We start from the raw sequence: 24,890 nt of genomic DNA on the forward strand, positions 1-24,890 counted from the left end.
TAGTTGTATATATATATATTTTTTAGTTGTGGGTCCTTCTAGTTGTGGCAGGTGGGACGCCACCTCAGCATGGCCTAATGAGGGCTGCCTTGTCTGCGCCCAGGATCTGAACTGGTGAGACCCTGGACCGCCCAAGCGGAGCGTGTGAACTTAACCACTTGGCTACGGGGCTGGCCCCACTTTTACTGTTTAAAGGTAACATAGCTTCTTTAATATACAGATCACTGAGTAGCGTTCAAACTCATCTAGAGTTAGTGTTTCTGAAGTTCCTAGTCTGATTCTATTGTTCCCTAACCAACTCCAACTGCAGCCTACGTCTAGCACTTACCAAGAGCTTCTTACAGTAACCAAACCACCGGCTCCCATCTTCACCAGTCAAGACAAAGGAGAACGTTTCACTGAAAAACAGTCAACAGTTGGAGATCTAAACAGCTACTTATGGCATTCCTCATGGAACAAACAGTTGAAAATTAGGGTCCAACAGCAGTCATTTTGTGATCTAAGAAGAGGCATTCACATTACACTTATTGCAAGTCACTTCTCCTGAGGGAGACTGTGGAGGCCTTGAGAATATCTTGCCCATAGTGGAGTGAGAGAATAGGTATAGATGAGCTGGTGACGCTGCTGCCTCCTTTGACTTTCTTATTTATCCAGTTTAGCTATTAATCAAGCCTATCTTCCTTCTGCTGAATGTCCAATTTAGTCAAACACATAGGCAAGCTATAAAGGATTTTGGCAAGTCATCTCCTCCGTTCAAATTCTTCTACTTAGTTCTGAGAGGTCATATGGAACAGTCACAGGCATAGAATTATATCCCTAATATATAAAAATTAATAAGAAAAATATTAACTCCTCACTAGGAACACAGGCAAAAGATATGCATAGATAATTTATAAAAAGACCTATAGATGACCAAGAAAGAAATTCATTAATAATCAAAGAAATCCAAATTTGAACAATGAATACAAGTGTCTACGTATGGCCAAAAATAAAGGCTGGAAGGGCATATGCCAAATTATTTACAGTGATTATCTCTGACTAACCAGAATGCCAGTGATTTTTAATTTCTGGTTTTCCTCTGTATTTTCCAAATATTCTAGAATAAACACACATAACTTGTTGGGGGGATAAAGCCAACCATGGAGCTGCGAGGCTAGTATGAAAGCAGCTGCTAGGTGGTTAGCAGTGCAACTAACCACAAAAGAGCATCAGGATTGATGGCTCAGAGATGAGAGTGGTGATCAGGCTAAACTGGTTATGAGAGACAGCAGCTTGGTCTGGAGGCATCATGAGGTGGAAGGACAAAGCAGCTACTTAGGCAACAGCTGGGGCTGTCTTCCAGCAGGTCATCAGCATGTGACATGGTTCACATAATCATGCTTTTCAGCCTAAACAGCATGATCAATAATTACAGTTTTGAATAAAGCAGTTATCTATTTACAAGCAGGATTCAGAAATGATAATGGTTTATTAATTGAACATGGTAATTTCCTCTAGACACCAGGAGGAAATTCTTTATTCTTTCCTTCTCAATATACTCACACCTCCCAAACTGGAGCCTCCCTTTGCAAAAGTTCCACAGAGGAACATATAGTCTGGGCTGTGGCTTCTTCTACCAACTTGAAGGAGAAACAAGATACAGACATCGCTCTATTATATCTCTGTTCTAAGTAGAGTCCCTAAGTTCAAGTCTTTTTTCCTCTTCTGTCCACTTGGTGGCATTTCTGACTGTATGTAAAGTGGAACTTTTTTCCTGCAGAATTGGCAAACTGAAGAAATTTTCAAATTTGTTTTCCCTTGTTTTCCTTTGTGTTTTTCTTTTCTGAGCCCCACATAGGAAATGTCCTAATTCTGTTTCTTCCTTTCCTCCCACTGCATCCTTGACCTGCCACAGTGTCCACGTAGCTTCACTGCTGGCTCTACCCATTTCTCAAACATTCGGATTCTACTTTTGCAATTCGAACAAATAGAAATCAGATAAAGTGGCCTATTTACCTCTTGAGTTCTGAGGTTGGCACCCAGTCCTTTGAATCGGGAAAACAAAATTTTGGGATAACTTTGAGCCTCTCTTCAGTGTCTTTGGATTGCTTAAAGCCATGATCACCCTGAAAAAGATAACATAGGTGACTAATATTCTATGTAAGTGGAGAATAGAAATAAAAAACTCAGCCTGGTCTTGGGGAAAGAGGTCTCTGATAAGCTTAAGTTGTCGTCTCAGCACAGTTTTATGCTGTGTAACAAAACAGGAAGGAGAAGACTGGTAATCACTGATGATGCACTGAGAACAGACTTACTAAGAATAATGAATCCTATTTTTACATAGAAATAGTACTGCTGGAGATCCTACAATCTGACGTAAGAGAGATGACTGAAAATAGTTTCTTATCTAAAGGTAGGATCTTAATTCAGGATTCACGTACAAGTGGGAACCCAACATTTTTATGATTCATAGGACATAAATAAAAATCTATTCCACAATAGATTGATAGCAAAAACCTAGTCAGCTCAAGACATTCTGATCAATAATCAAAGATGTTTTGAAAAGGCAAATGAATATTATTCAGAAAAGATACTGTTTTTAGAATCCACCCCATATATAATCATTTCCTTTAGCATATAATCTTTGTTACCTAATTACTGGTTTGCAATTTCCTGTAAAATTTTAGCATGGAAGACCCTGTTGTGACAGTCTGGTATTGTACTTTAAAGAACAGTCTAAATTTAGTTAAACCAAAAGAAATTTAAAAATTAGTATAAAAAGAGTAGATAATAAGTCTAATTACCATACTGCCTTCATATAACTATTACAAATGAGTTATCCTTTAATTTAATTTCTAAAACAAAACATGCAGCCATTCTGGGTCACTTGGATATTAAGCTATTAAGAAACGGAAAAGCATTCTAACAAAATCTTAGTTGTATCATATGCTATTATTTTATATTGTTAATGATTCACAGTCATCTTCATTCAAGGTTTTCCACAATAGAATCAAGAGAGGTTCACTCAGCGCTTTCCCTCTCTAACTTATGGGTGACTAATGCACAAAGACACTAAGTAACTTGCTTAGAGACATCCTTGAATCACTGCCAGAGTCAACTGGGTCCATACTTGGTTCTGAGCCCCATTAATCAAGGCTGTGTTGCAAACAGATTCAACCTCGAGACTTCTCTCTGCAAATGCGAGACTGATCAAAAACAGGAAAAGAAATTAAGCTTCTCTTTATGGGAAATATGATTCCTCAAGACTATCTAGATTACATTATTTTAGACTCTTATGGTACTATGTTACTAAACAGTGCTGTGATACTGTGCTCTCAGGCTACATTGAGGAGTTTTATAAGAAATTAAACACTGATTTATTTATAGTAGGAATGTTGTTGAGGACTTCTTAAAAAAATGAGAACCCAAGTAGGAAACGTCTCTTAGACTCCAGTTCAGTTGTGCTTCCCTAGCTTTTTTAGTGAAACATCTAACTCAGGGTTTAAATCCAAAGTCCTAAAGTGGCTGAGCAGATAACTGAAGCGAGACAAGTGCTACTACTAACTTACTAAATAGTAAGAAGTAAATAAGTACATGTCCCTATTTAAAGAGATCACTCATTTCCACGGCCAGCCACATAATTTGCAGAGCACAGTGCATGACGAAACTGTGGGCCCCTTGTTCAAACAGCAGGAAAAATTAAATATAAGATAAAATATTAAACTTTTTCTTTTCTTCTGTGGTCTCTCTCTCGACCTCTAAAGGGGTTTTTTATTTGCTATTTAAAGTCATGCTCCTTCAGGCTCAAGGATCCTAAGGAACAAGTGCAGACCTTCACAGGTACCCAGGGACCCTGGCCCTCAATCTGGTGCTCAAGCAGCCCACCAGCTGCTGGGCTTCCCCTCTGCCAGCCAGAGGACTGAAACTGTGTCCTGACTAGGGGTAACGAAGTTCAGTCAGGAATCTCCCCTTCCTATGGGCCCCACAGCAGCTCCACCCCACAGCAACTGGGAAACTCTCAAGGGGTGACAGCCTCCACATGGGGACGTACTTGGTATGTGGATTAGGGATGGTCGAAAGGCCTGCCCCACCAAGCCACCCACCGAACACAAGTGGCACTGCCTACCCAGGACAGGGAGGACCTCATTATATGTTGCCTGGAGATACTGCAGGGCAATGCTTGCCTGATCCTGACCCTTTCCATGCCTATGCCCAAGATCATGCCAAAGACAGAGGACAACCTCGAACCCACCCTGGGGAGGTGGCAGGAGGTGAAATGGCACATGTGCCATTGTCCCACCAGATTTCACTTACAAAACACAAATCCAATTACAAAATTATTAAGAATTTCAACGGCGACTGTAGAGCATTAAACCCCCAGTGCAAGGCCATTCTGAGTGAGGCGCCTTATATGACTATACTGGTCACATGCCCATGAAGTCAGTCTTGCTCCTTACTCAGCTTCAGCCAATTCCTGCCACTTAGGAATGTAGGCTGAGTGCTGCCAGTCTTTCCAGTTTCTCAGGAAAAGGCAGAAATACAGATTTTTATATGAAATTTGATTTTTAAACATTGACAACAAAAAATTTTTATTTTTACAAAAACACTGTGGAAACCAAAAATTCTGTCTGTGGGCTCAATTTGCTCAGAGGACACCAGTTTGCAAGCCCTAATTAATGATCATGTTTCTCTCTTTGAATTTGCCAGCACAAAGCTCAGAGCCACATTTGGGGATTATCTTGTAAATTCTGTGAGGGCAAGGACCAAGAAGATCAATTTCATTTATATTCCCAGCACCTAATCTCGGCAAATAGTAGGTATTTAAGAAATATTGATTAAATGAATCATTTTTTGAAAAAGGTAGAGCGAACCAAATAATGTTGGTTAATAATAGCTACCATTTATCAAGTGCTTACCATGTGCCAAGAACCGCATTAAGCATTTTATATACATTATCTCATTAAATCCTAATAGTGGATAACATTATATAGTGCTCACTATGTGCTAGGCACTGTTCTAAGTGCCTTACAACAAATTAGCTCATTTAATCCTCACTACAACTCAATGTGGTAGATACTATTATGATTACCTCCATTTTACAAATGAAGAAACAGAGGCACAGAGCAGTTAAGCAACTGCTCAAAGTCACAAAGCTAGTATGTGGCAAATGCAGACAGTTAGCTCAGAGTCTATACTTTGAATTGCTACCCTATTCTGCCTCCTTTATTATTCCCCTCATTAAGGATGACAAAATTGAAGCTTTGTAACTTGCTAAAGGTCACTTAGCAAACAGCAGAGAAAAAAAATAAAAAACCAACTTAGAGAATGAGCTTTTCTCCCCCCTTGGTTACAGCTCATGCCTGACCTGACATGTCATCAGAGTCACTTACAGATCCTACAAGATATACACTATTAGTAAAAGCTGACTGAGACAACAATAAACAAGAAGAGAGGAAATAAATACACACAGAGACACAGGAACATTCCTGAATGCCTCTTGACCTCCTTGCACTTACCTTGCTAGGGAATTGTTGTATGACCTGGGGGATGTAGTTTATTTCTGAGGGTTTCTTCTGTAAAGACACCACCACAAAAAGTTCAAACAGTTGCTGCTCCTGTAATTCGATGAGATCCCGCTCTAAGGTCTGGTAGTGAGGATTCCTCTTGGAAGACTGCTGCAGCTGTGCCAAGCGCTTGTGGCGATCTGTAATGAGACCACGGAGCTTTGCTTTTCCTCTGTAGCCCTGTCTTCCCTCCAGCAGCCAGAGGTCATGAGACATATGGGACTATCTTCATTCAGCTGTTGCCGAATGATATGGACTAACCAATGTCTGCTAAACAGACATACCTGTTAGGGCTATGACATACTTGGGGGACAAGTGCAGGTTCTTACAAACACCTGGGGGCCCCATGGTGGGACTGACGTTACATGTCCCAACAGATACTCTATGTATGTCCCAACATACCCTATGCTATCCTATCTTTCATGGCATAACACCAGGAGGACACATGGAAAATGTCAAGTAAAAGCACTGGCCTGACAACAGATGCCATTGTTGGGACCACAAAATCACAGGTGGAGGGGGAAGATTTGATCAAAGAACTGAGTCCGATGGAGGGTAAATACATAAAGGAATGAGTTTGATTAAATTAAAACAAAAACTATCCTCATATTAAAGAAACTGTCTTTTTCCCTTCCTTCCTTAGCATATATTACTAACAATGGACATAAACTTATATCAATAAATGGTGCTAAATGCAAGAGGAAAAAATGAAGTAGAAGACATCTATTAGCAGACTATTTCTCAAAAGAATGAAATTATAGAAGCATACTATTTAAACAGTACAAGCAATGCCACTCAAAACTGGATAGTATTTATCCTTTATTCTTATTTATCTCTAAATTCTGAACAATTTGGGGTAGACTCCACTGGGGGAAATGCAGTACTTGCAGAAGATATAGTCTGAATATCCAGGACTTGCTTATATGTCATTCTGAGCCAACGATTGAAAGACATCCTCTAATTGTTTGCTTTTATTTTGAGATATGATGCATTCTGCCCCCAAAGAAGTTACACTAAGGATCAAAATAATAGGAACACTTAAAAATACATCTAGGAGTGGCTTCCCAGAATTACCTAGTATATTTAGTGTTCTAGGCAAAGCTTTACTTACTCCGAAGGGCTCAGTCCAAGTCAAGAAAATTTTAGGTCCTATTTCTCAGCAGTGACAGCACTAAATTAGTCATCTTTACACATCCAGGGTGAACCTGATGATCACTTAAGTTTCACCTCAGTCAGGCTATAGAAGCAAACCCCTGAAGCAATTCGGGTCAGTGGAGGGAGCACACGATTATTAATCATAAGATGAGAGTATCAGACTTGGTGCTGCCCTGTATTCAGCTTTGATAATTCATGTCTCCTACTTTTTCCACACCTCAGTATGTCAGTCAGTTTATGAGGAACTCAATAACTTGCTGTGAAAATCCATTAGATGAAGGATACACAGCACCATGAAGTACTCGAACAAATACAGCCAAAAATGCATGGCATAGTCTATATTCTAACAAAAAGTAAATGACACAATAATTTGGAATATAAATGCCTATGAATAAGAAGTGGATCAGTTTCCTGTCTCAAAGTCAGAAATACCAAAGTTACTTAAATAATTACACTTGCGTGACTACGAAAAATCAGATATTTAATGCTAAGTATTTGTTTTAGAGGATGATTCACATACTCTGTTTTGGCTACTGGGAAACTTCTGCACATATGTCTGAACATGTAGCTCTGCCACTCCCCTAAGAACATTCCATCTTAAGAACCATACTGGTTTGCCTTACTCTACCATGGGAGATTTTTAACACTTTCAAACATCTGACAGTGTACTGTTTAGTTCCCCAAATCTCAACAGGTTCCTATCATGAAGAAATCACCTAGAAAATGAAACTTCATATGGGAAAAACATGCTTAATGCTTAATCACAAAGGAAGGTGGCACCCCACCTATAACCACGATCATCAGGAGAAAGGGAGTAGCCCCACTGACTCACTCACTCTTTGGCAGATACTCGGCATCACTTTCGTTCCCACTGGTTTCACCTGAAAAGAGAGAGAGTTTCCATTTGTACTGTCCAACAGTAGGAAGTACAGGAGGATGAGAACAATGTAAAACCTCCACAGACCTGCAGGCTTGGAGTAAGGAATAACAAGGATGCTGAGTCTTTCTCCAAACCACTTAGTTAATCAGGGTAGGACAGTTGCAAAAGAGAGTAAAAGGCTCAGAGAAGAAACTACTCTATTCCATCTTCTTCCCACACCCTACCTCTCTCCACAGCTCCCCTCGTATTCCTAATTCTAGAAATTAACAGTAGTTCAGACTAGTTTTAAGAAGCCTAGTTCAGGGTCGATTCTATTTCTACATTCATATCCTTGTCTTTATATTCCCAAATAAGTACTAAAGGTAGATCACCCACCTGGCTAAACAAAAATCTCAACATGGAACAAACTATGAACTTAGAATAAAAGAAAAATGTGAGGCAAAGAGAGATCACTAAATCAGTTTATGAAGTAACATTCTACCTCTTTTATGATGCTGCTAAGCTACCTCTTGGCCAAAATGAATTTTCCTTTACTCTGGATTCTTAACTACTCAGATGGCTTTGAACTGCTCTTATTTTCCCCTATCAGATTTGAAGTATCTTGAGGATAAAGAGCTATCCTTATACAAGGGAGTGTTTTGTGCCACAATGCTAGGCACATGGCCAATTTACAAAAAAAAAACAAAACAAAACTTTATGAGCAAGTGAAGGACAAATTTCTAGATTAAGTCTGAAAAGTAAAAGCAAAATAAAAAAACATAAAGAAAGGGAAAATCTTTAATGAATCAGAAAAAAAAAGGCCTAGGAGTCATAAATGAAAAATGCATGTAAGTTTGATTATATAAAAATGTAAAATTTCTAATAAAAAAATCAGTAGATTCAAAAGGTGAACAATAAACAGGAAAATATTTGTAATACGCATTGCAGACATGAGGCTAAGTTTCTAAATATTCAAATAGCTGTTACAAATGAATAAGAAAAAAATATAGCACAACAGAAAAACATACTGGCAATCCATAAAAAAAATATAACTGTTGATAAACATAAATGTCCAAATTCATAATTAAAGAAATGTAAATTAAAGCAATAAATAAGCTACAACTTTCAACCATGATATTGGCAAAAAAAAAAACTTTAATAAAACAGTATTAGTGAAGATTATGAGGAAAAAGTCATTTTCAAATGCTGTTCATAGAAACAGAAGCTATTACAATCTGTGGGACAATCTGGCAGAAGCTATAAAAATTTTAAATGCATATGTTCTTTGATTAAGTCCACTGCTAGGAACTTATTCTACAGATGTATTCTTACTAATATATAAAAATATAAGCAAAAAGATGTACATTGCAGCACTGTTTGAAGAGCAAAAACAAAAACAAAAATGCAGAACTTACACACACAACTTAAATATTCACAGGTTAAATAAAATGTCAGAACAACCAAGACGCCTACCAGCTAAATAAAATTCTGTTATATCTATACAATGAAATGCAGTACAGCTATGTGGATCTTTATGTGTTGATACTGAATATATTAATTACTTTTTAAAAAAAAAAAAGACATACAAAGTCTGAATGGTATAAAACTATTTGGGTAGGAAAAATATTGGCATGTGCATAAAATTTTCTGGGAGTAGTAGGAAGAGGTTTGGGAAACTTCAGCTTTTCATTTTATCTTATTCTATGTTATTGTAATTTCTTGCTGTGCTCATTTAATTTTATAATAAGAAATAACAGAACATTAAAAAAAATGCTGCTTCTTCATAAGATAGGTAGGAAAGGTACATAAGGGATGTTACAGAAAAAGTAGCTATTTAAATACTGTGTACTATACAGCTTTTATAAATTCAAAATAACCACCATAACAAAAGGTATACCGGGTCTATAAAATACTGTTCAGTATACAGGAACAAACACTACACTCCTGAGTCCTATCTGTATCCTTAGCACCAGGCACCTCTTAGGAGCCTCTGAAGTGTGTGGAAAGAAAGAAAAGAAAGGGGAGAAGAGGAAATGTAATAGAACTGGAAAAGACCTTATAAAAAGCCATTCAAGTAGCTTTAATATATTCACATCTATGGGTTTTGATGATCTGCATTCTAAGTTACTGAATGAAGGTTACGAAGTTTAAAGAGGAAAACAAAAATCTGAGAATTGTGACTATGAAGCCAGGAGATCCTCAGGCATGAGAAATTCCTCTGGTCCACTGAAGAAACTGGTCACAGAGACTGGGTAAATGCATATTTAATTTGAGCCACGTAAAAGAAAAACAAACTTGTAGGGAAGGGTTACAATTTAGGAACTGCTCCTTTTTTTGTGTGTGCGCTAGAAGTTGGCAATTCACGCTGTTGAATTTTTTTCTTTTCAATAATGACAGTGAAATAAAGGATTTGGCTCTTCAAAAACTTGTCTTAGAGCCAAATTTACTTAAATATTCTTAACCCATAAGGCATAAAGCATACAAATAAAATAAGAGATCAGTAATAACCCACTTAGAGTGGCATATCTGGAGAGCAATCAATAGACTGCTGTTAACCTGGGAAAATGATGATATTTTCTAAAAATTTGTCTTGGCCCCAGTGTCTTGCTATTTTACATAATTTGCAATTTATGATTTATTTCCTTATCTATAAAACAGTGACAATAATATCTGCCACATAGGATTATTTAGGAAATTAATGATAATGTATCTGAGAGGATTCAGCATATCTGGCATCAGTTTTCATCTTTTGTATCTAGTTCTGAATTATACAAATAAAAAGGCTTGGACCATATCCTTATTGAAGATAAGGAAACACATGGAGAGGAGATAGTTCAACTGCTAAAAATCAGGTTTATGAGAAAAATTGAGTAACTATTGGTGATAGAAAAGGGTAAGACTGTGGTGCCATGCTCCTCGACTCAAATCTATGCTTCCTCCTCTGACTTCGCTTCTCTGTCTATAAAATTAGGAGAGTCCCTACCTCCTAGTGTGGCTATAGGTTATACATGAGATAAAGTATGTAAAGAAACTCTTAGTTCATTCAACAAATGCTAGCTATTGTTAGGAACAACAATCAAAACTATTTCTTCTGTACAAGACTGAACATGTTTTAATAATTGCTTTTGAAAATATGAAAACTCACATTTACAATGGTGACCAGTTGATTTTAATCATCACAGAATAAGAAGAAAGAGTCTTGAATTCTAGCATGGAGAATTTTGTTTTTAGATAGTAATTGTTAGAATGCAGAATAGATTTTCAAGGGAAATTAACAAATTTCTCTCTTTAGAAGTCTGCAAAAATATGAAACATTCTTCTCTGGTATGACTTGGCTGTTGTTTCTCACTTATAAATCTCATAGACAAAAATTACTTAATTCTACATATTCTCTGCCAGACAACCAAGTTAAGAACCTTGCATGAGTTTTTAAGAAAATCTAATAATTCACTATGGATATTGAAAGTTTCTTAATTAAGACAATATAAGTTTTATCTAGGCATCTGAAGGATAAAACTACTGAACTTATTAGATGACTACAAGTTGAGTACTACATACTTTTAGCTTATATATCTTTAATATTTTCATTTCTCCACTGAAAGGGTCGATATTGATAAATGACTATAAATTAAAGTAGGACTACAAAATGATGCAAACTGTACTTGAAAATTGGTCTCACCAGTTTATAATTATTTTTAAATTTATTTACTTATTCATCCAATAATTATCACCTGGTACAGAACTAAATAAAAGGATCTGAGGAAGAATAAGAAACAGTCCCTTGGGGCCAGCCCCGTGGCCCAGTGGTTAAGTTCGCGTGCTCTGCTTCGGGGCCCAGGCTTTCGCTGGTTCGGATCCTGGGCGCGGACATGGCACCGCTCAATAGGCCATGTTGAGGTGGCGTCCCACATACTACAACTAGAAGTACTCACAACTAAAAAAATATACCACTGTGTACTAGGGGGATTTAGGGAGAAAAAGCAGGAAAAAAAAAAAAGAAATAGTCCCTTATCCTGAAGAAATTTTAAATTTAAGTGGGGTAGTTAAGAAAGTAAACCAAAAACTATAATTCACATCAAACATTAAGTAGTATAATTAGTCTCCCCTCATATGCTGATAGCTATGGACAGTTGGCACAATTCTTACCTTTTGAGGGAGGTAAGTCTTTTCCAGTGTAAGGGTGTAACTTTACCCTCTTCTTCCCTCTCTTAGATTCAAATACGTCATCTATTTTCAATACAAGCTGAAAAAAGACCAGAAAAGTACAAGTTAAAACTAATACCAACAAGTTTTGCAGCTTGATGATAATTTATTAGTGATTCTCATTCAGAGAAAGATCCATTTTATAAATAAAAACCTTTATATTTTCTCAATTTTGAATTGAAAATGATCTTTAGTAAGATGGTACGTTGTTCTAATACAAAGTCCATATAACATGCACAAGAGAAGTAGGAAATGATATCTCCTTTCCAGAGGAACCCAGCATAGGCTTGTAGAGAGATTCCTTGTCACTCCATGTCACAACATGCAGGAAGTCTGGCTAAAGCACTCGATATAGTGACCAAGCCTTTACTCTTGGGCTCAAGTTTTTGCTTGTCCAGAGTAGGAACTGGAATACCATTCACTTGGAAGGCAGGATGAGGCTGAGTTATTTCTGCTCCCAGGAATTCTTTGCAAAAAGAGGATAATCAGGCTTAGAAAGTTTTTGTCAAAGGGAACACTCTATCACTTTGCTATCAGGAGTACTAACATGACAATTTATTTTAGAAACATGTCCTAAAAACAGGAGACTCTCAAATATGCTCAAGTACAAAAACCATGCTCCATTTAATAAGCATTACTCCTTAGAATTCCTTCTTTGCTGCTGGGAGGTGTGTGTGAAAGAGAGAGAGTCAGAGACAGAGACAGACATACAGACTGGGCTTAAAAAGGAGGAAAGAATTAAAGTGGACTACTTTTAAAAGGAGGAATTGATTAGCTTTTCCATGCATATTTTTCTTTTCTCTTAAAATGCCAAGCTTTTTATTAACTATTAATCCTGATTTAACATATTTAATACCCAGAATTACAATTGTTAGGAACATTATATAAGATAATAACTAACAAAGTTGCTTGAGAAAAATGCTCTGTTTTCTCTTTTGTCCTTGTTTCTCTAGCAATCTTGGCAATCCATAGGCAGTGAGTGAATCAGTCCAGTGGAAGAAAAATAACACGTGAGAACCATGTGCTTCCAATATGCAGATTATTCCCACATTTTTGGATGAGTTTGTTCTTTTAAAGATTTTTGTAGCTGCAATTCAAGTGAAAAATTACCAATGTTCTTAAAAATTACCATTATAAAAAACAAATAAGGGAATCCAACACAAAAAGGTATTGTTAGGGGCTATAAGAAAGATGTATGAAAGTAAATATGTATTTTGGACTCAAAAGACTAAAAAAAGTATAATTATGAATGTGCGTTTGAAAATTATACTCAAAAGTATACTGAAGTATTATAAAGAAAAGAGAACTATCTGTTCTAGAAATACGAGATAAAGTAATAAAATTTAAGTTTTGGTTATGAGCTAGGAAGAGGAGCCTATATTTACCTTCTAGTTGCAGAAAATCTGTAGAACATTCTTCCTAAGAAATAATAGAAACCATATTGCTGCACACACTTGACACAAACAATATAAAACATTAAGAAATCTACTCTAGCAAACAATCCAACACCAGCTTCTACAGTAGGGAAAGAAAGGAAGGGTGGGGAAGAGGCATATGGATTAGATCAGTGATTTTCAAACTATGAAACCAGTTTCCCTCCCAGGGATAGCTCTAGACATCAAAGGGGAAATAAATGAAAACTGCTTTCCTCATGGAATGTTGTTCCTGAAGATACTCCAAAGCCAAAATTTGTATTGCAAACGAAACAACCTAAAAAGATTTAATCCAAGGAGGGTCACAAGAAGAAATGCTAACAGTCTGTTCCTGCCTGACAAGCAAGAGCTCATCACCATTTTTCCCTCTCCACCTCTCAAAAGAATCTTTGGGAAAATATTCGAAAAGGAAAAGTTTGGATCATATCACCTATAATCAGAAAGAGAACAAGCATGGAGTACTCAAAGGATCCATAGTACATAAAATACTGAGGAACGAAATCAAAAGCACTGCAAATCTCATTAAACTCTATAATCCATAATTCCTAAATACTGGTTACTGCCATTCCAAGAACCACACTGTAAATGCAATCTCTATGGGTTTGTGTTCTTGCCTCTGTGACAAATGATCTGTTGTTTCTGGGCCCTGTGGGTAGGTACTCGGTTGTGCCAGCACGATCTCTCAGGAGAGGACTACTGCAGAATGCCTGGCATCTCTTTAAACTTCTGACTTTTAAATATTCCTCAACATACACAGGAGAATAAACAGCTAAAATTTTTTTTTTCACTGAGAGAGATCAGTTTAGCGCTTTTTAAAAACGATGTTCTTTAACTCTTCACAATTAGAGAGGGAGGGGCAGGAAATAGAACAGAAGAATTAAAGTAATTGTGGAACAGAGTATTTCCCAAGGAACCAATCAGCAGTTAATAAACCAAGAAACAGCTGTGACTTTTGTTGAATGTTAAAATCAGGTACAAAAATTGTGTGCTAAATGCATACATATAGCTAATTCAGATGGGATTAAGGAAAGGAATACTATTTAAATGATCTGATTTCTTCATTTCTGCATGGTAATCCTGAAAACTTTCTCAATTACAGAAGAACAAAGTAACATAAAGAGTATTAAAATATTTTCATGTAATTTCTTAAGTGTCTCTCCTAAAACATACATACATCTGTCTACAAATAATCCCAATTTCTTCATTTTGGTTCCAACGGCTCTAGCTGAGATTATTTACAGACTTACTGGTTTTCTCCCTCGAGAGAGAAGTCATTTATTTAGTATAATTGCTGAAAATTTCTATTCCCAATTAACACTCAAATTTATTTTTTCCTTCCTCTGAATGGAAATTTGTCCCCCAAATTAATGGCATATACTTTGTTATTACTGAAAATCTGTAAACACAGGCACAAAACTGAATTCACTTTGGCAATTAATATAAATGAGTGAGAACACCACCAAAGCCAGCTCAATAGAACGTCCTTTTACATGAGATTCCAGTGCTTTCTCGAAACAGGCAGCTGATTTCAATGAGAACTAGGTAACTGAAGTGAGGCCCTCCATCTAAAATCAATTTTCCAAATCCATAAAGAAACCTTGGCAAAAGCCATATACGCATTTTTCTTGCATGAGCAAAAACTTAAGGCTGCTTTCCAAATCTTCTAATTCCAGTGGGTCAGTTCTACCCTATTATTCATTCCAGTCTAAAGTCTACTTATTCTCATTTATGGAAATGCTGAAGTAAGAGTCAAAGAACAAAAGTACCAGAGTCCTTACCCTTGGAAGATTTTTCCTTTTCCTGTTCGTAACTTCTCCAGCTCGGAAAAGCTTCCATTCAGTTAAAGTGACAGGCAAAGTAGTATCCTTTGTGAGCTTTGACCGTAAAAAAACTTGGGAGTGCTTCAGTTCCATAGTCTTCCGGTAAAGGAATTGAGGTTTGGGAGGAAGCTAAAACAGGAGAAGATGTACTGGTAAGCGTAAGATCATCTAGTTAATGCCTGTGTTCTCAAACACAGAAGAAAAAGTTATCTTTCCCTTAAAATCATCTCAAGTGAGGGTACCATAATTTCTTTTTCACCATTCGTAAAGAAGTTTCTCAGACTTCTAATCCAAAATTCTTCTACTACAATGTAATCAAATTTCCAGAAAACAAAAGCTCAGAGTCCTCATTAACTCAAGGCAGCTTCTGCTTCCAGGGGTGGTGAATACATTCAGGGACCACACAGGTAATTCAGGCCACAGGTTGATGTGAGACTAATAGGGAGCTGTGCTAACTGTAGTGAACTGAAGGTTCATGGCCTGTCTAAAGGTGTTCAATATGCAAATGTTTTTTGCAGTGCTAAAAAACAAAACAAAACAAAAAACCCCCCTCAAAACCAAAGAAAACAAAAAGCTGTGTGCTGCCCCAAAAATCAAAGAAAAAAACCCCACCACTACCAACAATAAAACCCACATTTCAGTGCCCTAGTTTTGGCCCTAGTTAAAACATTTTAACCTTTTTGCAGGGATCAAAAACAAGATTCCAATGTTTTCTTATATTATTTCTCTGGTTATACCTTGGGTGCTTTGAAAGCATTTTTAGGGGGTGGTAGCTTCCATGCTGAAGGAGATCTCCACATGGGCAAAGCCTGCACTGGAATATCTTCGTATGGATTTTCTTTGGTGGGATCTTAAAAAATAGTGAAAAAAATAAGTTTACAGAAACATAATTAAATGGAAACAAAGTGACTACAGCTAGGAAAAGAAATAAAAAACTGACTAAATATGCTCAGCTTTCTATTCTACATTGCTGTAGGGATGTAGGTCTCCTCATCAATGGCACTTTAAACACGTAGACCATGGCGATGTCCAACCAAGCTAAAAGAGTTCTCAAAATACTATACTATAAACATCTACTTCTGAACTGAGCAAGTCCATTAAACCAGCTGTAAAATCCATTAAAGAATAAAAGAATTTATGCAACAAAGGTTTCCTATTAAAAAGAAAAATCTAGAGCAAGATGTGTTTGATTGTAAAAGAAAATATCCTATAGTTAAGGGCTCTATCAAATATATACTCGTTAAATTTAATCGCAAAGTTTGTGGACACCTACATACGATATCCTCATAGATATTGTCTTCAGACTGTGTGTAATAAAGTGTCGAGCCAGAATTTCTTCCAAGTTGTTCATGAATCTTCTGTGGGTTCCGATTTCGAAAGTGCTGAATATCCTCAAATTCAAAAGATTTCCTTAAGAAAGGAGATATATTTTAAAGTTGTACCTTTTAAAACTCTAGTCTTCTCTAAATTGGTCTAACAGACAGAAATTGATATGGACTTGGGTGCCAAACTACAAAGGTGTTTTACCACATACCTAAGAATAAACAACTCTCACGGTGCCCTAAATGCACCATGAGAAAATTGGAGGTTTTTAGCCAATAACATTCATGCTCTTCATTGGGTACCTTTATTAAATTCACCGTTTAATGAAAAGTTAGGCTAAGGCCAGTATGCCCTAAATGAAGGAGAAGAATGTACTTGCTTCCCTACACACATTCTTAAAGATGTAAGATAGAAGTTGTTCTGATGCTTTTATGTCAGTAGATTGTCTTAGGTATTACCTATACTCCTATTTCCTCCTGTATGTATTTTCCCCTCAGGTTAATCAATGTCTATATAATCAAATTAGGGCTGTAACTCACACAGGGAAATGGAAATTGCTTTGAAAAAGAAAAAGAAGCTCAATAGTTCTGTAAGGAAAAATACTTTCAAATCATTACCTATCAAATAAAAACATACCTTTTAGATCTCCCTCTGATTTTTCCGCCATATTTCTTTGGTTCAGGTTCCCCAGAAGAGGTCAAAGAAGACTCTGCACAAGAATTATTTTCACAGTATTTTCTGTCACAGTTTCTTTCTTTATATGGTGTAACACCAGATTCAGATAAATATCTGAATGTCCTACGAGGTTTTGGCAAAGGATTTATAGAAGGCCCACATTCTTGTCCCTCAGGCTCAGAGTAAATATTTTCTAAGCTCTTAGTTATTCCATATGAACTATTCAGAACTCTGAAATTCAGTTCTTTTTCTGAAGAGTCACAATGTTCTAAAGCCAAATTTAAGACTTTATCTGGGGGAAGTGCTTCTATTTTCTTCCACAATATCTGTGAGGTATAGAAATTTCCTGGAGGTAATGAAGTCTCTGGATCCAAAACAACTTTTTTCCAGCTTTCAATTTGTTTGACCTGAGAACATACCCAGTTGGATTCTGATTTATTTTTAAAGAAGTGTGTGTCATCATACTCACGTTTCTCACTTTCCTCCTCATTCTGATCGTGGCTTTTGGCATCTTCATTAATATTCAGACCAACATTTTGAGAGTTGGTTACATCCAAGTTTCTGCTCTTTTCCTCAGCAAAAGGACTTTTCTTAAGAAGTTTCTCTTGATAACAGTTGCTATATTTCACTCCAAAGTCCTTTGGATGCCACTTATCTGGGTTAGATATACCATTAGTTCTTCCTTCCCACTGAGAAATTTTTTGTTTGATGTTTTTGCAGTGGCTTCTTGACAGTGTTTGAAGAGAAGAACGAGAAAAACCAACATCCATGTTCCCAGTTGGGTGCATGACAAGTGATGAATTTTACTAAGGTTCCATTTACAGCTAACTGTGAAATATTATATTCTTTATCTGTCAGTAAGAATCCAAACATTTCCAGTATTTTGCTTTCATCTTTAACTTGGAAATTTCTTCTTAAGAAGAAAAATTCTGATCATTGATCCTTGTTGAAAATGGCTACAATTTTATCTTGAATAATCCTATTAAAATGAGACAAGAATATGTTAACACAGTTTTATAACTTCCTAATTTAAACTCCACTGAAACACTACGCACCTATCCCTAAATAACTTACATTGCATGTGTAAAAATGTCCCCGTAACTGATTAAGTAATTCAACTCCATAAAGGTATTCTTAAGATGGTGATGTAATAACACAGAAAAAAATATTACTTGTGGTATTTCTCAAATTGTCAGCTTTAATGTTCTGCCATATTTAATTTCCTAAAGTTAGGAAGAATGAGATTTTATAAGAGATTACATACAATAGTACACAATACTATTTCACAATAAATCAATTCTTTATGAAACTTTCTCTCAATGAAACAAGGACAGAGTATCACAAAAAGCATACAAATACAGAAATACATCTTCAATAACCAAAAGCCTTATGTATATATCCAGAGGAAGAACCTGGTCTGGAAACACATCAATGGCTAATTTCCTCCTCCTGTCTTATGTTGAGAGAGAATATTATTAGCCCGTCACGTACCCTTATTTCAGCTACACTATTAGCAGCAGAGGAGTCCAGACACACAATGCTAAAGACAATCCAAGGTGCCATTAACTATCAGTTGCTTTAAAATGTATAACATGTTTTGTCACTGACTGAGCTTTCTTCATCTCTGCCACCACACCCTCAATCCAAATCAGCAAAAATACTCACAGTCACTGTCACATTCCTTCCTTTCACACAGAGGCTTCGCTCATTTAGGCCCATAAACTGTTTCCTCAAATGTAAAATTTGGCAGAGAGCTTTTCCTATCAACTGAGTAAAGACCTGATCTCAAGTTCCACTGTATACTAGTTATAAATAGCAGCTGATTCAAACTTCCTGAGGCAGGGGTCATCCTTCCTTGAGCTTTGTCTGTGTGGCCTTGATTAACAGGCAGGAAAATATCTTGGCCCAGCTCTGTCAGTGTAGCTAACCAAAACTGATACATACACAACACATACAAAATTTATTCTAGGCAGACCAACTGCTAATCAGAACTTCCATCAACTTTCACTTAAACCATTCCTAACAAGTTTGTAGGAAAACCAGCTTTGCCAGCAAATAAACTTTGATGAGGGTCTGATTTAAAGAAAATTATTCTAAAAAACCTTAAGAAATTAAAATCGTGGGTGGAAAAAAACAAAAAACCCCAAAATATCAAAGCTGTTGTGCAGAACTCGATAAAAGACTAATGCATACTATTTGAAGATCCAGTCAGCTGCTGCTCATTACTAAAACTCCGAAAATTCTTTTCTTGCTTCTGATGTTTACAGAGGATTCCTAAGGATTTTAGGGTGCCTTAAGACTCAGGTTTTCTTCACTATAACAAGATGAGAGTATTTTTCTCTCTCCTGGGAGCCTACTGGAGGTCTTTGGCAGTCTTTCTTTACTCTTTATTCTTCTGTACTCTTCCCCGGTTAATGTGTTTTAAGTATGAATGGGTCAAACCGAGAAGAAAACTATGAAATTTTCTACAGTCAAAAATTTTTTTAACTTGAAAATTACTGGCAACAAATGCCTTAATCTATGGAACTCACACACATATATAAATGATGTGTACTGATGGTATTTCAGTGCCAATAGAGCAGCACAGAAACATAAGAAACTCCTAATATAGACAGGTATTATAAAGAGAAATGCTACTTGCTCCTAAAGGTATGTATTATTTCACTGTGACTTTCAAAAAATGGACAAACTAGTTCAAAACCAAAAGTGTTAATGCATTCTAACTAGATTGATGCCTGTATTGATAGTATACAGAATCTATCTTTATGTCTGATTTCACAGTTCCAATTTTTTTTTTTAAGATTGGCACCTGAGCTAACAACTGTTGCCAATCTTCTTTTTTTTTCTGCCTTTTCTCCCCAAATCTCCCTAGTACACAGTTGTATATTTTAGTTGTGGGTCCTTTTAGTTGTGGCTTGTGGGATGCCGCCTCAATGTGGCCTTGTGAGCGGTACCATGTCCGCGCCCAGGATCCAAACCGGCGAAACCCTGGGCCACTGCAGTGGAGTGTGCGAACTTAACCACTTGGCCAAGGGAATGGCCCCTCAACATAAACTCTTTATAATGGCTTGCCTCTTCTTACACACTAGTTGTGATTTTGTCCCATCCAAAAAATAAGAATCACTCACCAAACCAAAGTTGCCTCAGTTTTTTTCTTACAGGCATCTCATATCTGACTGTCCCTTTAAGTGAGTTAATTCTGAGCCACCTTGCTCCCCAATACCTACGTCTTCCCCTATAGCTCTCCTAGCCTTCTGGATCCTTCAGAGCTCATTCGCTGCCTCCCTAGTCTCTTGCCTTGACCTCCATTCTCAGTGGACATTCTAACCCTTAAGTGCTGACCCAGTTTTGATGTCCTAGATCTCGCCCAAGCTTCATCTTTTGAAAACTCTCTAAAGCCAACTTCTTCACATATTTGTCTCTGGAGACTGCTTTTGTCAAGCTTGCTTCAACAGTTCTAACAGAAACACAGGCTGAGAAAACTACAATAGCTTCAACAATTTTAAAAATTCTTTTGTTTCTACTCTTAATACCCCAATATTAGTCAAAGACTTCTCCGCCTATTAACGATTATTGAAGTCAGGCAGGACTCACAAAAAAGAGAAAGTAGAGCACACAATCACCGCAACAGGCAATCTCAACAGAGGAAATAGCAACCGTCCTGCAGTTCCTCAGGTGAGTAAAAGTAGTATAAATAAGAAAAATCAAGCACAATTTTAAAGGTATAATAAAACAAATGCTTGGAGTAAAGGGTACTAGTCAAACTTTTATTTCTATTCTTTGTTCCCAAAGAGGTGATTCTTTTTTCTTTTTTTTTTGAGGAAGCTTAGGCCTGAGCTACCATTTGCCAACAACCCTCCTCTTTTTGCTGAGGAAGACTGGCCCTGAGCTAACATCCATGCCCATCTGCCTCTACTTTATATGTGGGATGCCTACCACAGCATGGCTTGATAAGTGGTGCATAAATCCACACTTGGGATCCGAACCAGCAGATCCCCTGGCCACTGAAGTGGAACCTGTGAACTTAACTGCTGCGCCACTGGGCCAGGCCCTAAAGATGTGATTCTTAATCATGTCCCTTTGTTTTTATTTTCTATTGCTTTTCTGAATATTTACTTTCATCCAAGAAATACATCAACTGTAGTTTATCAGCTTAAAATGTAATTTATAATATAACCTATCAGATACAGGATTCTGTGTTTTTAGCAAATTAAAAGAAACCAATCTGATTTCATTCAGGTAAGTGAAACTCTCTTCGGCAAAGAGAATATTAATACTCTATTTTACTAACTCAAGTCTTACACAGGGAAAGTTCCTCACTCCAAATCCTTTAAGATATTTTGATTAAATCTAAATATCTGGCAAAGCAGGAAGAATTTGGAACATTCTAAAAGCTGACTTAAAAACTGATGAAAGAGTACACTTTAAAATGGTTAATTTTTTGTTAAGTGAATTTTACCTCAATTAGAAAGAAAACTGATGAAACGGACCAGGAAGACTCCCACTTCTGGTCACAATGGAGTAATTGGACTAGATTTGCCTTACCAACATAAATAACTATAAAACTGGACTTATATATAAAATAAATGCTTTCAGATATTGGATAACAAATAGCACAGGACTGCCATCTCTGAAAGAAGAAAAACAAAGGTGAGCACTATGATGGTCCCGCTTTCGCCCTGGAGGCTTCTAGAAAACAGCACAGAACACGGTAACCTTGCTGAGTTAAGGAAAAAGAGATCAGAATTCGGAGGTGCTAAGGCAAGAGGAATTTTTAGGGTGGAGTATCAGAAAGGAGGGAGCAACAGAGAGAAAAAGCTTCAGAAACCTACACAGGATCCCTTGGAGTCTTGGGCTAAAGACTAAGCTGCTAATGCTTGGGTAACACTACATGAGGCTGGACAACAAATTACAGGAGAAAGAACAACTACAAGAGACCTGTAAGCTCACTAATACCCAGAGTTCACAAAGGTCTGGGAAATAGTCAACGTTCAACGATCTACAAAAGAGCAGCCTTGCTGAACACTTGAGTAATTCAGTGGCAACAATGGGAGATCATGGCTTACCAGTTGGACTAAACTAGCCCTAGAGTGAAGGATATTTTATAGCCACCCTAACAAAGTTTTTAAAAAGCCTCAAAGGGATCAAGTTGATTCCTAATTTGAGTACCCACAAAAACAAAACTCAGTAATTTTTACATGAAGACGACAAAATCTGGACACTCAGCAATGTAACATTTACAATGCTCAGCAGCCAGTCAAAATTACTAAACATGCAGAGGCCTGAAAACGAGATCCACAATCATGAGAAAAAGCAGTCAACAGAAATAGAACCAAAAATGACAGACATGATGGAGTTGGCAGAAAAGGACTGTAAGTATTTTGAAAACATTCATAAACTTAAAGGAGACATGAACATAATCAATAGAGAAATGAAAGATAAAAAAAGAAAATACAACTTCTAGAGTTTAAAAATATCCTATCTGAAAGAAAAAATTCACTGGATAGATTGAACAGCAGATTTTAGATACCACAGAATAAATATTCAAGTTGAATAACTAGCAATACAAACTGTCAAAAACAAAAACTAAAGCACAGAGAGAAGAAAAGGCTAAAACAAAAACAAAAACCAGAGCCTCACTGGGACAATATGAAATGGTTTATCTTACATAAAATGAGAATCCTGGAAATGACGAAGGTGGGGAGGCAGAGAACAAATATTACAAGAAATAATAGGGGGCTGGCCCCATGGCAGAGTGGTTAAGTTCACGTGCTCTGCTTTGGCGACCCAGGGTTTCACTGGTTCGAATCCTGCGCGGACTGAGTACTGCTCATCAGGCAGTGCTGAGGCAGTGTCCCACATGCCACAACTAGAAGGACCCACAACCAAAATACATACAACTACGTACTGGGGGGCTTTGGGGAGAAGGAGGAAAAACACAATCTTAAGAAATAAAAATAAAAAAGAAATAGCTGATATTTTTCTAAATTTGATGAAAACTCTAAACCTGTAGATACAAGAGGCTCAACAAATCCCAAACAGGATAAAGACAAAGAAAGCCTTATCAAAGGCAAATCATAATCAAGTTGCTGAAAACCAGTGATAAAAAGAAAATTCTTAAGTGGCCAGAAGATAAAATATATACTACATATAGGGAAAACAAGCAAGCCAGAAAACATTGTAAAATATTTAAAGTGCTGGGGGAAAAACTGTGAATCTAGAATTCTAGATACATCCTTCAAAATGAAGGTGAAAGAAAGAAATCTTCAGTTAAACAAAAGCTGTTAGAATCTGTCAACAGCAGACCTGCACTCAGGGCCAGCGACATAATTTGTGGGTCCCAATGTAAACTGAAAATGTGGGACCCCTTGTTCAAAATGCAGAAAAAGTGCTTTAAAATACATATGAAGCTTTTGCCTGTCTTCTGCAGTCACTCTTTCAATTTGTTATGGTGTTTTTTATTTACTATTTAATGTTGTTTTAAGTAAAAAAAAAAATTAAAATTTACAGTATTAGTATGAGTTTTACCATTCACCTATACATATTGTGCAATGCCATTTTATTAGCACCACACTCTAACCAACTGAGCTAACTGGCCAAGGTGCAATGCCATTTTAAATGCAAATGTCAGAGCATTTAACTTGTATGCAGAATAATTGAAAGTAAACAATTCCTATTTCGTGGCTTGTCCTGAAGGGTGCCTCCAGCTGGCCAGACGAGACAAACACAGCTGGTTTCAGGAAGGGTGGAAGGAGAAAGAGAGGTTGCCTCAGGCGTGGAACCAGCCAAGAGAATGTTCTCAGGCCTAGGGATACTTATGGGATAGCAAGTACAGATCCTCCTAGGAAACCGGGAGACCAACCCTATAATGTGGGGCACGCACGTGCTAACTTGGGCCTAATAGCTGCTGGAATCTACCTATTGCCAGCCATCAAACCAACATGCTGTGCTTTGGCTGAGGCAGGGTCTAGGGAAGTAGAGCCAGGTTTCTCCACATCCCATAGGCCTGCCTCCCCAATCATGACAGACAGGTAACCCCCAAGTATCTTTAGACCTCTCTTCAGAACATGCTTGATATCTGTGTCAGGGTGGGCAATAGACTTGCCCTTGTAAAACCAAGGCTTTCACTTGGCTGCTCACCATGGTGCTGCCTGTGTGGGGCAAGATACCACTTTCGTGCCCCGCCCCCAGACACCATGGGGTGTATACGCTCAACCTCAACCCTCATATACCCAGGCTTCTGCCAAGAGCAGCAGAGGGTGGCAGTGGTCACAGGGTGTAGGTGGGGAAGGGGAAACCAGGCAGGGCCAGGTGTGCCAGAAGGATGGAGAGAGGGCAGCTGAGAACCCATCCTAGGGAGGTGGGAGGAGGTGGGACTGTGCATGAATTGAGGCTCTAAGCTCCTAGTGCACACTACATTTTCCAATTAGACTTCACTTACAAAACACAAATTCAAAGATAAAATAATCAGAATTTCAAGATGGCTACCATAGAGCATAAAACCCTACAGGGCCCTTCTGAGTGTAGTATCCTATGCAACTACATTGATTGTATGCCCATGAAGCTGGCCCTGCTTACGCTATAAGAAATGTTAAAGAAAGTTATTCAAGTTGAAGAAAAATGATACCAGATGGAAATCTGGATATAAACAAAGGAATGATGAGGACCAAAAATGGTACACACGGGTAAATGAAAAAGACATATTTTTCTCATTATTAGTCTCTATAAAGGATAACTGACTGTTTAAAAGGAAACATAACGTATTGTGGAGTTTATAACAATGTGGAAGTAAAATGTAAGACACAAAAGCAAGAAGGAGGGAAAGAAAAGAGGAAGTAGAGTAGTGTAAGTTTCTTACTTTATATATGAAGCAGTATAT

At 37.3% G+C, this 24,890-nt stretch overlaps 1 protein-coding gene across 5 annotated transcripts in view; it reads right to left on the reverse strand.

Moving 5' to 3' along the window:
* The window catches only part of DENND2C (DENN domain containing 2C), a 72,766-nt gene that overhangs the window by 15,231 nt on the left and 32,645 nt on the right, over nucleotides 1-24,890 (reverse strand). For 2 of the 5 annotated variants that reach the window (XM_046645310.1, XM_046645307.1), the window contains exons 2-11: nucleotides 18,086-18,234; nucleotides 16,973-17,990; nucleotides 16,287-16,423; nucleotides 15,751-15,863; nucleotides 14,972-15,142; nucleotides 11,704-11,800; nucleotides 7,535-7,579; nucleotides 5,496-5,683; nucleotides 1,996-2,105; nucleotides 329-398 (exon numbers count right to left, since the gene is read on the reverse strand). In XM_046645310.1, coding sequence (XP_046501266.1) covers nucleotides 329-398; nucleotides 1,996-2,105; nucleotides 5,496-5,683; nucleotides 7,535-7,579; nucleotides 11,704-11,800; nucleotides 14,972-15,142; nucleotides 15,751-15,863; nucleotides 16,287-16,423; nucleotides 16,973-17,799 — 1,758 coding nt within the window. In that variant the 5' untranslated portion in view covers nucleotides 17,800-17,990; nucleotides 18,086-18,234. The remainder of the gene's footprint in view (nucleotides 1-328; nucleotides 399-1,995; nucleotides 2,106-5,495; nucleotides 5,684-7,534; nucleotides 7,580-11,703; nucleotides 11,801-14,971; nucleotides 15,143-15,750; nucleotides 15,864-16,286; nucleotides 16,424-16,972; nucleotides 17,991-18,085; nucleotides 18,235-24,890) is intronic. The other 3 variants (XM_046645308.1, XM_046645309.1, XM_046645311.1) reach the window with 2 other exon arrangements.

This window comes from Equus quagga, chromosome 18 (genome assembly GCF_021613505.1).
Source record: "Equus quagga isolate Etosha38 chromosome 18, UCLA_HA_Equagga_1.0, whole genome shotgun sequence".
In the NCBI taxonomy this organism is placed as follows: domain Eukaryota; kingdom Metazoa; phylum Chordata; class Mammalia; order Perissodactyla; family Equidae; genus Equus; species Equus quagga.